Below are 17,669 nucleotides of genomic sequence, written 5' to 3'. Positions count from 1 at the left end.
AACAAACTGTCCATTCGCATGAATGGACACAGGCAGACAGTGTTTGTTGGTAATGAGGATCACCCTGTGGCTAAACATGCCTTGGTGCACGGCCAGCACATCTTGGCACAGTGTTACACCGTCCGGGTTATCTGGATACTTCCCACTAACACCAACCTATCCGAACTCTGGAGATGGGAACTTGCTCTTCAATATATCCTCTCTTCCCGTTATCCACCAGGCCTCAATCTCCGCTAATTTCATGTTGCCGCCACTCATACCTCACCTGTCATTCAACAACGTCTTTGCCTCTGCACTTCTGCCTCGACTGACATCTCTGCCCAAACTCTTTGTCTTTAAATATGTCTGCTTGTGTCTGTATATGTGTGGATGGATCTGTGTGTGTGTGTGTGTGTGTGTGTGTGTGTGTGTGTGTGTGTGTGTGTGTGTGTGTGTGTGTGTGTGTGCGCGAGCGAGTGTATACCCATCCTTTTTTCCCCCTAAGGTAAGTCTTTCCGCTCCCGGGATTGGAATAACTCCTTACCCTCTCCCTTAAAACCCACATCCTTTCGTCTTTCCCTCTCCTTCCCTCTTTCCTGATGAGGCAACAGTTTGTTGCGAAAGCTTGAATTTTGTGTGTATGTTTGTGTTTGTTTGTGTGTCTGTTGACCTGCCAGCACTTTCATTTGGTAAGTCACATCATCTTTGTTTTATATATATATTTCCCCCCCCTCAGACTTCGGTTACACAATGTGTATCGTCTCATGGCTTCAGATAGGAGACTGCCTAAAAATGTACATCCAAGATTGGTATTCTGTTGTTTGGCATTGATCATTTGGCGTTCATGGAATCTTCAGTCTGGTGTATTCCTTGGCGCTGCAGTTTGGCAATGAGGTCTCTCTGCACTTGCCCCAATGTCAAAACATCGGCTGCTGCATCCCAGTGCCACCCGTGGCCAACGAAGATCTCAAAAGAAGTTTCATAAAATCATGCCATGGCAGATGTTGTGTTAGATAAATTAAAAAAAAAAAAAGGGTTTATAAAATGTCATCTCAACTAAAATTAATCACTACAAGAGTCTTTTTCAAAACCCTACAGCAATTGTGTCCCATTGCCACGTATAAGTTTGAAATTTGGAAGAAAGGTGCCTACAACCTTCCGCTGTAATTGCACGAAAGCGTGGCACCCTTCAGTGACCCTCACCAAAGGGGTTGCAGCTGCGAGGAACTGTCCACAGAATGCATGTTGAAGTCTTTACTCAACAAAGGTGCATTGGTGGCACAGAGAATGTTGCGAACTTGGGAGTCTTAGATTTTTGTGATTTTATATTTTATTGGCGCATATATCAACGTTGCAGCCCCCCCCCCCCCCCCCCAAAGGGCTTAAACACCCTTTACTGCTTCAGATCATGTTCAAATTTTGCTGATTGGTTTTGAATGGGCCCTGATGGTTCCACCCTAAATAATAGACCAAATATTGCTGTTGCACTACACTCCAAAGGGATTATATTATGTTCATTAGGGTTGCAGCTCCACAATCTTCTTAGAGGAGGACTGAATCATCTGCAGTGTCGAATGTTGTCAAGAACATTGTCCTGTCGCTCATCGCATTGAGAACTGTCATTTTTTACTGCGAAAAGTGTGCAAATCAGTGCCTCAACGGAAGGGGTGGTTTCATTGACACTCTTTATGCCACTTCCTGAGAGATTTTTGTGTTGGTTTCTGTGCTGTGGTGTGTCTAAATTGTTTTCCTCAGCCACCTGTAAGAAAACAGCATGATTTCAATACTGGGTGTTGAGATTCTGACTTCCATTGCAGAGTTTTCAAAAGAAGGGGTGAAATGTGGATTAGATCAGGTATAACAGCCTTGTCATTGTGACAATCCATGATGGCATTGGGTGGAGTTGTGGTGCCAATGAGATACCATTAACCTATTTAACACCTCACATGAAAATATGAGATGTGGCCTTTTTTCGCACATTTTGTCACATTGCTATTTGAACCATTGCCCAACCCAAGAATGATGTCGCAGGCCACAATACTTTTGAACCATTACAGAGGAAGGTTGTAGGCACCTTTGAGCCAAATTTTAAACTTGAATATCACAATGGAAGAAAATTATGGGGGTTTCAAAAAAATGATACTTCTGTTTCACCACAGTGTATTGCCTGTTATGTTCGCTCCATTCCCAACATCAAGGGAACAAGCATGCACAAGCACATGCACACACGCACACACTGATTCTCCTGTGAACTTTTTATTCAGTACTTCTACTGGAGAAAGTCTACTTGACGGGTAAAGTAATTCATTAAGGATAACTTGAAACTCTGTAATTATTCGCACTCAGCTCAAGTGTTTTGTAGAGCAATATGTACAATGTATACAAATTTCTTTTCCAAAATATTGATCAGTTTTCAGATCATCTTTTTATTTTCTTTGCCAATATCCTTTTTTTATTGTCCGTGTAATTTGTAGCTAAAAATTTACTCTAAATGTAATGCCAATTAATACGAACTCCTGTTACTAATTGTAAGTTTCTGTGGTCCTGCATGAGGTTGGAGGAGAGATACCTTATTAGTAATGCTTCAGGATGCCCCTGGACTAAGTACTACACCTTCCTCCATGATTAGAAACATAAATTACTTGTAAATATACTCCTCAGCTATTATAATACCTTGGATCAAGAAGCTCAAGTGTCCATTTTTGTGGAGCATTAAGAGATCAGTACTTCTTTTTAAATTTTTCCTAAAAATAGTTCCAGGAACGCAAATTCTTGAACAAGAGCTGTTCCCCACCCTGCTGCTTTGATGTGAAATCGATACTCCTCGAATCAATCCCATCTCCTGGGTAAAGGCTTAGTTAACCACCCCATCTGGTTTAAATCTATGGAACCGTTTGAATAGAGTAATTCCATTTCGCAGTTGCTATCCCTCGATCAGCTCAGCTGACAGTCCAAGATCGCTAGCAGTTCTTTTTATTACTATGGTTTTGACAGATCTGTGTTGCCATCATTGGATCGTGTATCATTATTAGTTGTACGTGCTTCTTAAAATACTGAGTCATGTAGTGATGTTGCATAAAGTAACACATAATCAAAACATACAACATGTGCTGATGTCCCAGCATATGCTAATGGCTTGACACTGCAGTGGCGACTAGTAAGGTCACCATTGTGGTGTCAAGTGATTAGTGTGTGCTGGGCCATCGGCACAACATGTTGTATGTTTTGATTGTGTGTTATTTTATGACATGCTGATGTTACCTTCCAGATTTTATTTGATACAACATCACTGTTACTTTCAGTTATGTAACATGCATGTACAACCAATAACGTTAAAAAATCCGATGATGACAGTGTAGATCAGTCAACCAATCATAGTAGTAACAAAAATTGCTAGTGATCTTGGCTAAATTTATACTTCTTTCAAATCCCCCCCCCCCCCCCCCCCCTTCCAAACTCATGCAGTGTCAAATGTATATAATTCCTTTTCAGTCTTAGTTAACCCATTACAAATTTTCTGTAGTTATCTCTCTGTTCTCTCTTTCAATGTTAGAAGTAGTATACCTATAGATGATTCAGTTCTTTCTTGTACTTTATTATCGGCTTGCTCCTCCAGTGCAGCAAGTGTAGAGCCTGAAGTAGTGCCTACATTCAAACCTTTGCTTTGTTCCAACACTGTCAATCTCATTTGAGTGCCAGAGATTGGATCCTGTATTGTTTTAAATTCCTGCACAGTTAAACCTTTTAATTGTGTAAAGTTGAAGGTCACATCTTTAAACTGATCATTTACTTTCTTTCATACTAAATTGCACTGTTTCAATATTTCCAAATTTATTTCCTCTGGTAAGGTGGAAAGTTCAATTTGTAACTCCGATATAGTATTCTGTAGTTCTTGCTTTTTTTTTTATGTGACGCGGTGTTGTTCTCGTATGGTGTTCATCATTTCTGCGAACTCAATACACCCTTCCCCCCCCCCCCCCCCCCTCTTTCCCCCGAAGAAGAAGAACTTACTACTTACCAGGATTTTAGCATGACTAGATGCCAGCAGGAAGCTGTATCGTTGTGTAGGTCATGCTGTATCACCGAAAGTGATTGCGCAGTAGATATTGTCACCGCTGTAGGTTGACGTGCCACTAGCTACCCATATGTCTCCAGAATTCTTGCTCCTCAATGCTAGCAGTTGATTTTCCACTGCAACGTAATCTTTGCTGTTCATCTTTGTTATCATTGACAACAGGTGTCAATTTCCACAAATCTGCATACTTAAAATTCACCAATTCTCCTTGAAATTTCAAATTTCTTGTTACTAGTCTTGCTCTTCATTAATCTTATTTACTTCCAGCAAAGCCATATTTGATCTGGTGCCTTGTCGACAGTCACATGTGATGCTCCCCTGGTATTTTACCATGCCATCAAGTGATGAAGTAAAGTCTGATCGGGAACTAAACCTTCCTGTTGTTCTAGCTTGCTCACTTTACTATTTCAGCACACTCACAAGTCTGTTCTGGTTGAACCACTTTCCTCAAAGTGGTGCATTTACAGCTGGAAGTTAAGACAAACATCCAGCTCTTGAAATAAGGCAGGGCTGCTTATTAACAACACCTCATATACTGTACTTTTTCTTAAATAACTGTGTGTTACGAAGTTGTTAAACTATTCAGAACAACCAAAAACATTGACAAGGAAGAAGTCCAAAAATGGTCCATCTTACGTGATTGCAGTCTTTCTCAGCGTATTCCACTGATGAATTCTTCTCGGGTTATCAGCTGAGTGGTTGCGACAAGACGATGCCACCACTCGGCTGATAACCTGAGAAGAATTCACCAATGCCCCATCTTAATCTACAGATTTCAATTAAGAGTGTCCATATAACACATTTTCTCTTTTTCCCTTGATGTCTCGAGCTTTGCCAGGGCTGCTCTTCATCTGTCTCACTCCCTACCTCAAACACAGGAACTGACGTCACGGAATTAACTACCCAGCCAGCAGGTATTGCAAACGAAATACGATGTTTATTGTCATCCCAGCTTGCAGGTATACTGCATCCATCTATCTTGCGATGTGTGTGCATAAATAAAACATATCCAAACAGTAGATTAGCTAATACATTACGAAAATAAACTTTTTATAATGACAGTCATTGTAAGTTAGAAAAATTCATGTACCACACATCACTTCATCAAAGCGATAAACTACACTACACCGTATTAAGGGATAAATTGTGTTCTGAGGTTATAGAACGGTGAAGGGTTGCGGTGAAGGTTAGAAGGTAGAGAAAGTAGGTCACTGCGTTGTGGTCTTGCACTTCCCTCCTTCACAGGTCTGATAACTGAACAGTAAGCATTTGCTTCCCCACTCTGTCTACTTCATTACACCACAAGAAGCAACTACAGGGTGTTGCTCAAAGTTACACAAAGCCTCCAGAGCACAGCATGCGAAACACTTGCGACACAGTGCTAAGATGTGTCTAGCGGTTGTTAACTTTGTACAAAGTGCATTAGCAATAAATGGAATATAGATAAGAGTTATTAATAATATAAATTCAAGAAAAACAAATGGACAGAAACTACGTAATTTGGGCACACTGTTCTACACTGCTAGAGGGAAAACTGATTCTCAGTTGTCCTGTACAGCAGCTGTAGCATTCTTTCAGGAAAGACAACTTTGAGCACTGTGCACTTTCCATTTTGCAATATTTCCTGTCCAGTTGTCTCGCGTGAGTAGACAAAATGACTTCACTGAACCTGTGTTTTACAGGGTCTATCATAATTAATGGCATAAATGGATACAGTTGAAAGTACTTTGTACTTGAGTCTAGAAACAAAAAAGTCTCGGTAAATATAGGGTTGAAAATGCATACCTTAAGAGCTACGAGCAATTTTTCATCTTTGATACGGTGAAACAAATATCTTTAACTGCAAGTTGTTTGCTTTCCATATTTTGGGAATTGGTAGTAAGGACTAAAACAAGAAAAAAAAAAGTCCAGCAAACATGTGCTCTAAAATGCATATCTCAAATGTTACGAGCACTTGATCATTAGAAGAGTTGTGTTTCAAAGTAAAAAAATATGAACAAGTGCTCATAGCTCTTAAGGAATGCATTTGATAGCACATGCTTATAGGATTCCCCCCCCCCCACCCCCCCCCCCACCCCCATATTACCAGTTTCCAAAAATATGTAAAGCAAAGAACTTGCAGTAAAATAGATTTGTTTCACAGAAAGATGGGGGAAAACTGCTAGTAGCTCTTAAGGTATACATTTTCAACCGTATGTTTATTGCGACTTTTTTGCTTCTAGTATCATGACTATTACAACGCCATCTATCAGAAAGCGAAAAAAGTGGTCCAACTAAAACATACCTATTTCTTTACATACTACACAAATATGTAATAAGAAATGGGGGTTCCTATTTTAAAAAATGCAGTTGATATCCGTTTGGCCTATGGCAGCGCCATCTGGTTTCCCCCCTTCAAGCTAGACGAGTTTTGTTCTTTGTAGGTTTTTTTCGTTTGATGCTTATTTCATGAGATATTTGGCCCAGTCACTATCAGTGGACCACCCTGTATATTTTACGATGTCAATTTCATTCTCTGCTATCACTGACTGAAATACTCCACAGCATTTGGGATATCAAATGTATTGCCAAATGTTTGAAGAGGACCAGAGGCTTAAATTCTTTATGCTTCTGCAACACAAGTAGATCTCTCCTCTCAAACACAGGAAGGTGTCCTACGTGTATTGGAACTTCAGATTTTTAATTCCACCAGACATATTCACACCAATTTTGCAAGATATACTGTGGATTTGTGGTAAGGGGCTCCTCTCAGTGCAGCCCACTCGGGTGTCGGCAATTACTGAATGGAAGAGATTTATGCAGTCTACCAGTAGTGTAATTAATAGTGAGATAAGTTCATTAACTTTCTGGTCGTTCATTAATTTACCACAGAGTGACAACACAAATGCACAGCTTTACAATACCCTGTTGAAGACAGATGGCAGCAAAGTGCCACATGTAGCAATCAAATCTCCCCCCCCCCCCCTCCCCTCCCCCTTTCAAAATTGCAAAGGTCACTAACATCACACATAAAGGGGGAGGGGGGATGTAATGGAAAATGTAAGCATTTATTTAAAAAATCGCATAGCCATATTTATTAATGTACAAATCTAAAATTTTGCGTGTGTAAAGCAAAAGAGATGTGTTTTAACGGATAAATATAATAAAAATATGCAGGATTAATATCCTGCCAAAAACTTGAATTTTTAATTTTTTATTGCCTTTTTTTTATAAAAGTCATAATTCAAATTCTAATCATGCAATTAATCTGAAAATTTTAATGTAGTGTCCTGAGAAGGTTATAAGACCACTGAACTACGGTTATTAATTTATGGTACAAATTGTATCATTAACAGAGTTTTTAATTTTGTACATCCAAAATTAACCTTATCTACATAAAATCATCTAAAAATCAGAATGTAATTGGAGGATCTCGTGTTTTTTAGTTAGAGGGAGACAGCAACACATTCCAAACAGTTCCTGAAAATTTCATAGCATTAACGCGTATACTTTTTGAGAAAAGATTTCTAATAACATAAAAATGTGCATGTTCAAAGATTTTTCTTCTCATACTTCTACTTGTAATAAGCTTACCTCAATTTTAAAATCCTCCATACTGATACACCTCACCCTCCAGGTTTCTCTTCTCGCCTCTTCAAATCTGCCTGGCCTGCATTTGCAGGTAAAACACTGATCTCTTAGCTTCCTTGATCTATACCAACTCTCTTCAGCACTTCAGTTCTGCCATTATGTCCATTATTGTTAACATAAAACTGCATCATAGACACCTATTTTGAGTAATTAGTCGACAAAATGTCCTTTTTGAGCATCTAATCCGAAGTAAATTATGGAGGCTTTGATTTGCATTTTTTGTCTTTCCATGAAGACACTTCCTCAGTAAATCAGGGTGAATGAGTGTTTATGTGAATGCATCTCATTTCTGTTGTTGAACTTAAACCAATCGTCTTTCGGACACAGATTGTGCATTGGTGTTTGGTCAGTGGATAGTTTGTGGGGGAAAACTGCCTACAGAGCATGCCTTATTGCCTCTAAATTATGTGTGATTTTTCCTGATAGCTCTCCCATAAAATAATTGAAGAGAATCCATTTATTTTAGAGTAAACCTGCCTTTTCCTCCTAGTGGTTTTCCATCCTCAAGTAATTCACCTTTCCTTTCTTTCAGCAAGCGAAGAAGCCTACCACCAAGCCTCTTTTGGATGTGGCCAACTCATTCCAGCTGTTCTATTGTTGTGTTGTATGGATTTTTATCTGTTACAGCTTTGAATGAAGAACAGTCCCCATCACCAAAGTATTTAGTATATCTAACACTGTACTGGTCCTCAGATCTGGAGAATATCCTCACAACTGCAGTAGCCTCCATGTCCACACTAGAGCCACTATAATTTTTAGAGCATGCTGCTGCATGCTTTTCTTGCTACAGTTTCTCACTGTCTTCATTGTTGAACATTTTCCTTGTTGCACACTGGTGGCAGTATTTAAACATAATTTCTACATCTAAAACTTTGCCAGAGTCAATACCAATAACAGATGTGTGACCCCTTTACATCCAGGTTCCATCTACAGACAAGCACAGGTCAGTAACATATGCAGGAGATTCACTGTCATGAATATCTACCCCAGGATACATTTCTTTTTGGTCTATTTCCACCAATTCCTCCACTGCTTTCTTCATAGAAACTTTGGCAGTATCACATATGGCATCAGACATTTATTTATTTATTTTTTCAAACTTTGCACAAGGGTGGAGGCATACTCAGAAAACCACACAATAAATTGCCTCCTTCCCTGTCCTGTCCAAGGCATCTGAGCATATGCTAACCTAAAATTGCTATAGTAGGTACCAGTGTCAGTTTTCTTTGGAGGAGGGAAATAAAAATTCATATCCACCCACCAGTTTAAAATCACAAGCTATCCCACTTTTTTTTTTCTTCAAAAATAATCATGCATTTCATATTTTTACAGCTAACCCATGAACATGAAACCTTTATAGCGTGGCAGAGAAGCTCTAAATCAATAAGTCTGACTCCAGTGGTACCCATACCAACATCATTCACGAACCTGTACAATTTTCCTGTCCCAAGTTTCGACACTGAAGCTGAGAGCTTATGTTCTTCATTTCGAGCTGCTTTCTCTTTTTTGTTGGTAAATTGATTTCTGTGAAACCTCTGTTTCCTTAATACAGCTTTTCCACCACCCATTATGCATAAATCTTGATTTCCACGTAAAGATTTGCGAATTCAGCCTTCCACCTACTAATGTGTGTTAGTATTGCCAAAACATAAATAAAGCACATCTAAGAAAGTTTTACAGCAAAGATGTTAGCCAGAGATATAGATGTCAGGCAAATATATAGAATGAAAATAGGCTTCACACTGACAAAAACTCCACCGAAGCAAGCAGTTTCCCAAATGTCATAAAAGGTGGAAGTGCCACCAGTACAGAGTTAATCAGTTTGACAATTTAAAGGCATTTCTAAAGCTGCTATCACCGTAAAATTCACACACAACATAGATTAAACTGTGTAGATCAAAACAATGATGTTTTTGAAAAATTGATTTTTTTGGACCAAAATCCATTACATCCTCCCTGAAGTTAGACACCTCTTAGCCATAGTTGATAGGAACATATTTTACAGTAAGTTCATTCAACAGCTGCAAATAAATACTCATTTAATAAGCTGAAAATAACTCCAGTATATAGACTCAAACTCAGTGACATTATTTTGTCTACTCGTATAAGGAAACTGTACAGGAAATACGGGGAACTGTAACCTGTCCGTAAACTGAAAAGTGAAAAATCTTTGTGGTGGGGAAAGTTGAGCTTCCTGGAAGTATCTACAGCTGTCATGTGTGATGAGTAAGAATCGGTTTCACCTCTAGCAGTGTTGAGCTGTGTGCGCAGATTTAAGCTGTGTGCGCAGGACAATGGAAAAACTATTCTAGGTCTGGTGGGCAAAATCTGACAGAATGGATCTCATTTCAGGGCATGATTTTAGGAAGTCATGGCCTTGTCAAAATAGCTGATTAATACATTCAAGGCCAGCATAATAGTGTGTGACAAGTGTGTGCTCCAAAGATGTTTTTTTGAAGGGATCACCAGTACCAGGATTGGATGTGAGGGCCCAGAAAATGTTTTTGATCTAAGTTGGTGGGATAATTATGTCCAGTGAAGGCTAAGGTGAGTGTGGTGTATTGCTGTAAAGAGTCTGCATCTGAATAATTGTGTTTGTCTTAAATGCCAGGGATGTATGGGAGGGAATTTTGACATGGAAAGGAGGGCAACTGACAAATTTAAGTACTGTTGTTTGTCAGTAGGTTTAATGTGGACAGAAGTGTGTTAGCTGGCCTTCAGTGGCACAGGTTCACTTGTCCCTTGGAGTTACTCCAAAATGCATAACATTGAAAGACCCCATTCCAGGATGTAATCCTACTCTAGACCAGGTTCTTTTACAATCTCTTGTTCTTATCCGGCTAATCTGTGAACTACATGCCTCATCTGCCAATTCACACTCACCACACTTTTCTCCTAATAAATCCTACAGTGATCTGTCCTTATGTTTCCTTGGATGGTATCATCTGCCAAGTCGACTTTAAACTGCAATAACATTCCAGACTTCACCTCAATGAGTTATCCCACCTTCTAAACTACTTGAACAGTTGTTTCCCTTCCTGTCCCTATGAAGCTCCCTAAACAGTCACACCATCAACCACTACTCCTCTCCTATAAACAGAGCTTGGCCAACCTCCTTAACATCCCACAGCCTTCACCACTGCCTCCCAGACCAAGAGTAACCCATAATTACAAGAACCAGTCACAACAGCAGCGTATTCTCAACCTCTCATCTAAAGCACTCTCCCCTCCTTAATTATCTGTATTATCCAAGGGTCTCACTTCCAGCTCTAAACCTGCATTTAATCATGCTGCCTTGGTGAAGGACCCATCTTTTTTCACATGTAATGTCAAGTGGAAATATCACTTTGCAACCCAATCCAAAAACCATTCCAACAGCAAACTTGACATTGAACCCTGCCTTGAACACTTCCAGCCACCATCTCAACTTGATCCACCATTACTACCTCAAAATCATCCCTTACAAGCCTGCCAAGAATTCCTCACAACCAGTATTGCTTTACAACCCTTCCTCAGGTCCCTACAACATGACCCTAACCTGTCCTTTACAGAACTCCAGGCTCAGTGTTCCCTAGAAGCTGACGACTCCATCATTATCCTTGCGGCAGGCAAAGGATCTACCACTGTAGTGCTTGACCAAAAGGAGTATGTTAGGAAAGCTGTACGCCAGCTACCTGACACCTCTGCATCTGCAATCAAGATCCCGTCCCTGTGATTCAAACTGACCTGCAGTTCATCCTTAAAACCTCGGGCCTCTCATATGGACTAACAACTCAATCCTAGAACTTATTACCCCACCCAAACCACGCACCCTCTCCTTTTACCTTCTTCCTCACATCCACAAAACCACTCCTCTTGGCCGTCCTTTAGTTACTGGCTTCAAAGGATCCACCAAACATATCTACCTTAGTTGTTCAGCACCTGCAACCCATAGCACAGACTTTCCTCCTATACCAAAGACACCAACCATGTCATGCATCATCTGAGATCCATGTCCGTCCCATGTCCACCACACACATTGCTTGTCAAGATTGATGCCACCTCCCTCTACACTAACATCCCCCAGTCATCAGCCCCCAGTTTGGTTTAGGTATATTGATGTCACCTTTTCCATATGGATTCATTGTAAGGCTGACCCGTTAAAATTCCTGGAATCTCTAAACACCTTCTCCCAATTAAATTTCACATGGTCCTATTCCGAATCCTGTGCCACTTTGCTTGATGTTGATCTCGTCCTCATTGAAGGTCAGCTACACACTTCTGCCCACGTTAAACACACTAACAAACAACAGTACTTACACTTTAACAGTTGGCATCCTTTCCATGTCAAACGTTCCCTCCCATGCAGACTTTGCATTTGATGCAAACATATTTGTTTGGATGCAGACTCTTAACAGCAATACACCACCACTCTAACCTCAGCCTTCACTGTATGTAATTACCCCACCAACCTAGTTCAAAAGCAGATTTCCCGAGCCATCACATCCAATCCTGGTACTGCTGATCCCTTCAAAAAACATCTTCAGAGCACATACTTGTCACACACTAATGTCCTGGTCCTGAATGTATTAATCAACTACTTTGACAAGGCCATTACTTCTTAAAATCATGCCCTGAAAAGAGAGCCATTCTGTGTGAGATTTTGCCTGCAACATCTAGAATAACTTTTCATCGCCCTTCCAACCTCCACAGTATCCTTGTCAGACCCTATGATCCTTCTGCACCCATTTCCCTACTCTATGGCTCCTACCCGTGTGACTGTCCCCACTGCAAGACTTGCCCTATGCACCTTCCTACCACAACCTATACGAGTCCTGTGACAGGCAAAACATAAACTATCAATGAAAGAGGCACCTGTGAGATGATGCACGTTATATACCAGCTATTGCATGAATATTGTTCAACCATTTACATTGGCAATGCTATGGCCAAGTTATCAGTTAGGATGAATGAGCATTGGCGGGGGGTGTATACCAGCAACACACAGTATCCTCTTGGAGAGCATGCTCTACAACATGCAGCCATGGCCTCAGTGCCTGTTCCACCACACATGCCATCTGGAGTCCTCGCCCAGACACTAGCTTCTCAGAACACCGAGGGTGGGAACGAACGCTACACCATGTCCTTGTTTCTCACCGCCCACCTGGCCTTAATTTACGTTAATTTCTTCTGTATTAGCATTTCTTCACAGTAACTACTCCTTTCTTCACTCTAGTTTTCTACATATTTCATTTTCTGACTTGTCTACTTTTTGCTGCACCCTCCCACCTATGTTACATACAATGTATATAGCTGTTCACTCTTATTAACTCGTGCACAGTGTTTTAGCTGTAATTTGTCTTGCATATTACTCTGTCTTCGACCTTCAAGCTCTCAGGTTTTCAAATCTCATCTGGTGCAGTTCCCAACAATCAGTCTTTCCTCCTCATCCTGTTTAGTAAGTCTCCCCTGACCTGGGTGACTTTTCTGAAATCTGCTGCTTCTTTTCCTAGACTTCTCCTGTCCTTTTCCTTCAGCCGTCTTCCTTCCCCTTCAACCATTCCACTGGAAGGAGAAGCCACTGGCTCCAAAAGCTTGCAAAATTATAACCTCCTTCGATGTGCGTATTCTGCCGCCACTTGGTCAGCAGATTTTTTTATCTGTTCTACCACTGTTTGTCTTAGTTTGGATAGTAAAACTAGGACCAGTCTCTCAGCTACCTTGTCTTAGCCTTAAAAACTGTACCAGACTATTCAAATGTCCTACTTTGTGTACTTTACTAGTTCAATTAAACATTTTTTGTTCTCCAGTGCAATTGATTATTTACTAAAAAATCATATTCTATAATATTAAATATTTGTAGTATTCTTGAACCTTTTGCAAAAGGCATACAAAAATCAAAATATCACTGTCTGTAGCCCTTCCCAAACAAATACGTAACAGTAGAAAAATTCTAGTAATCTGTGATTATCGTAGGTGAAATGTGCCCAGTGTTTATTTTGTATTTAAAAGCAAGCAAATTCCTTTGCAGATTTACTTACAATAGCATATATTTCCGAAAATCCTTCTGCTAATCGAAGTTTAATATCTCTCATAAACAAATTTTGGCTATGGATTAGTCAGTGATATAGCATCAACTGTCCCAATAATTTGTTACTTGTAAGCAAAACGAAATACCTTCCATAATATGTCCACTTTTTTCCTTTCTTCATAAATTTTAGAATATGAACTCATTAGTTATACCAGTGATAACTTAAAATATCTGATTATATGTGCATATAAGCACATGTAATTTCTTTATATATGTGGTCATCTTTTGAGTTCTGATTTTTTTTTTTGTTACTACATTGTTGAAAGCAAACTAAATCATGAGTAATAAAGTATTCAGCAAATACTATATTCTTTTTCTTTTTTATTACCTTTTCTCTTTGTATTTTATTTCAGATAGTAAAAATTGTGTTATTGAAATATCTCATTACTTGGAAAGACAAAATAACAAGTCAGTAACTGTATACAGATATTACGTTGTCAACTAAGGAGTTAATTTGTGTGCTTGTGGGCTAAGAGTCTGGTATCACAAAATCGTAAAGTTCTAGAGCAACTTATCTAATGCCTGCCCTGCGAACTGAGCACAAAGAGTCACCTTTTGATCTTCTGGGCACCATGTACCACAGGTCGTCAGAAACTGAAACACACTCCCTACGAGAATGTCACAACAGGACACTAGCTTGAAAACTGGAACAGAACTGGAAACCAAACCAGCTCTAAATAACAAATACCCAAACTTCCTACACCACTATAGGCAGCTTGTCATAATGCAACTTCTCATTTGAATCTCTTCTGGATCAGAATTGAATAACTATGCCTTAGCAGCTCTCTGAAGCTGCACAGGATCCAACTTGAATGCACTCCCTTTATAACAAGCTTCCTCACACAAGTTTTCCTCTGGAACCATAGGAAATGTCACCAAATTCCTGATTTATAATGACTGAACTGTTAATATCATCAGTAAATCAACATCTAGGTTGAACTTGGCTAACCAATACCTCTACAACCTGATTTGGTACGGAGCAACATATATTTCTTCTAACACTGTATTCATCTCTGTTCAGAATTATACTACTCTTACCAACACGTAAAATCATAGTGGAACCAATAACACTAACAAATGAAGAACATGAGGCTGCTTTTAATAATGTAAGGATTAGTGAATTCAGCCACTTCAGTGTGAAATAGCAGCCCATTCCAGCTGCCTGTGTTGCATCTTTGCTGCTCATGCATAGTTATACAAGTTTCTCTGATAGTTATACAAGTTTCTCTGATTCCACCAGGCATGGCAGCATTCTCACTTTCTCCTGAATCTGCCTTCCTCTACAACAATATACATACAACACACACAACACGTGAAACATTAGGCTAGCATATCCATTCCTTTTAATTTCAGATGTGGCTGCAATTCTATCTGTAATGAGTTGAGGCAACACATGTACCGTAAGATACTGTGCAATATTATTTTGACATGTTACAGGTTCTGATAATTCTAAAAATATCATTCAGTTTCCTTCCATTCATACCTACTCTCAATAGTTCTGTAATAACAAAATCTATATATTCTCCATATCTAATGTGTACTAAAGACCACTAAAAAGTGATGGTGTACTAATTAGCTAAGATTTTTAATTTAACTTCTTTTTCATAGTTATGTTTAACACATCTTAGTGTGCTCCACTTCATTTGATAAATCCCAGAAAACATTGTGCTTAATTTTTAGCTTTCAATATTGGCAAAGGAGCTGTAGCAGGAGGAGCGGCACTGGGGTTAGGAGCACTCTGTTTCTATGGCTTGGGACTATCGAAACAAACTGGAGCTATTGACCATGCTACGTAAGTTCTCTCTGTTTACCTGTATTTGCAAGGTTTTATTTGCTTTTGTACTGCTATAATTACTTCATTTGTTTTCAGATTTTGGCCAGAATATGTGAAGCAGAGAATTAGAGATACATACATGTATTTTGGTGGTTCTATAGTGGTGACTGCTGCAAGTGCTGCTGCAGCTCTGCGGTCTCCCAGAGTCATGAGTTTGGTCACAAAGAATTCATTTGGTGTAAGTTAAATGATTTATCTTTATGCATACACTTGCAAATTGTAGTTCGCTTTTAAATTTAACACTCTGTTAATAATGCTGCACTGAAAATTACTCAGTTTGTGCTGTGAAATTGATTTCTTGTGGCATTTTTACCACTGTTATTATTATTATTATTATTTTATTGTTATTATTATTTATTTATTTATTTATTTCCAGGCAATTGCTTTGTCATTTGCAGCACTTATTGGAACCAACGTAATTGTTCAAAGCATCCCTTATCAGAAAGGTTTCGGAGTGAAGCAGATGGCTTGGCTTGCACATTCTGCTGTGTTGGGTGCTTTCATCGCTCCTATTTGTTTTGTTGGTGGGCCAGTGCTCATAAGGGCTGCTTGGTAAGGATGTGTTGATTCATCCCATGATTTTAAATCTGTTGTTATTAATACTATTACAAATATGGAAATGTCTATTAGTAAAACAGCATCCTAGTTTTGACATGTAGTGTTGCTTAGATGTTGTCTTTGCATGTGTGCTGCCTCAGGAACCTTGATTTGAAAACTAGAATATCAAGTCACAGGATCTGTGTGTTCATGAAGAGTTGTTGATATTACTGGAAAACAGTAAAGTAAACAGAAGACAACTCTTACCAGTTATCTCGTGTAGGCTAATTGTATTGAATTAGTCACTACACCTAGCCATAAAAATTATGACTTAACGATGATTGCATTAGCTGACAGGACTTTCTTCCATCTTTTTGCTCTCAGAATATGATTTGATGTGATGTGATGCTTGAATCTTTAAATTCAATAAGTCTTTTCTTGTTCAATTATTTAATTTTCTTTTTAATCTTATTTTTGGTGAGAGTCATCTAATAAAAATGCACATGTTGAATATTTACAACCTAGCCAAACCCTGTTTGTCCAATTTTGTTGGATGTGCTACCCAAACATCCAATTTGTTTTTCCTGGGGTTTGAGATTTTTACATTAACTCTCACTGGCTTCCCTCCAAAACTGTAAAATTCATTTTCAGTCCTTGTTGTGAGAACTGCCATCAGCTCAGTTGTTTTATTTCTGGCATTTCTTTTAAGCAAGTCCTTTTTACCCTATTCTTATAAACTCTTCTGGATCCTTTAATAATTGCTTCCAACTAGCATTCGCCTTCTAATTATTTTTTTCACTCTATTCCTTTTAATTAGTTATTTGCTAAAAACCTTATAATTCTGGACTCTGCCATGGACTAAAAGTAAATGCTATTTGTACATGTTTATGCTCCTGGAGTAATAACACCATTAGCAGTGTGCGTTGTCATACACAGCAGAAATGTATTATGGGCAAATTTAAAATTTCCTCAAAGTCCTCTCCGTCTAGCATCAAGCCAAGCCAGGCAAAGACCCCTTGCCACAATCAAAATGGCAAATGAGCAGAAAGCTGACAGTGCATGATGTAGAACAAACCAGAAGATATTGCCTCGTTTCATGCAAGAGAGGGGCCGCAATCGTTAACTCAGCAGTGTGACCTCAGCGAGGATAATACATCATGTCTTTGTAATAGCACAACTTGATTTTGTAAGAGAGAGTGAAAGTTTCACAAGATCACCTATCAGCCTTCCAATATAGTGGAAAGGCAACAACCTGGAGGCCTGAAATGGTGACATCACTATGTTCATTAGAGATGTATTAGCTACTGCTGAAAGGTGCATTTGGACAAATGAAAGTTATGCGTATGACTAACTTACAATTAATGTGCGAAGCTAGAGCATATGTAATGTATTGCGATGTTCTTAGCAAGGTAGTAATGTTCCAGGAGCTGGATGATGGTTTGCACCAGTGCTATCAGGTGCAAAACAGTGAGAGATTTTTAGAGAGAAATTGAGTAGAATCTTAATGAGTCAGCAGAATATTTTGGGATAGAATCTGGAAGATT

The 17,669-nt window shown here is 39.2% G+C and overlaps 1 protein-coding gene across 3 annotated transcripts in view; it reads left to right on the top strand.

Annotated features, from left to right (window-relative positions):
• The window catches only part of LOC124595673 (growth hormone-inducible transmembrane protein-like), a 95,569-nt gene that overhangs the window by 31,234 nt on the left and 46,666 nt on the right, over positions 1 to 17,669 (top strand). For all 3 annotated transcript variants that reach the window (XM_047134526.1, XM_047134525.1, XM_047134524.1), the window contains 3 exons: positions 15,435 to 15,546; positions 15,625 to 15,766; positions 15,965 to 16,140. In XM_047134526.1, coding sequence (XP_046990482.1) covers positions 15,435 to 15,546; positions 15,625 to 15,766; positions 15,965 to 16,140 — 430 coding nt within the window. The remainder of the gene's footprint in view (positions 1 to 15,434; positions 15,547 to 15,624; positions 15,767 to 15,964; positions 16,141 to 17,669) is intronic.

Source organism: Schistocerca americana, chromosome 2, assembly GCF_021461395.2.
Source record: "Schistocerca americana isolate TAMUIC-IGC-003095 chromosome 2, iqSchAmer2.1, whole genome shotgun sequence".
In the NCBI taxonomy this organism is placed as follows: Eukaryota; Metazoa; Arthropoda; class Insecta; order Orthoptera; family Acrididae; genus Schistocerca; species Schistocerca americana.
The sequence above is the reverse complement of the archived record's forward strand: the minus strand, read 5'-3'. Positions and strand labels throughout refer to the sequence as shown.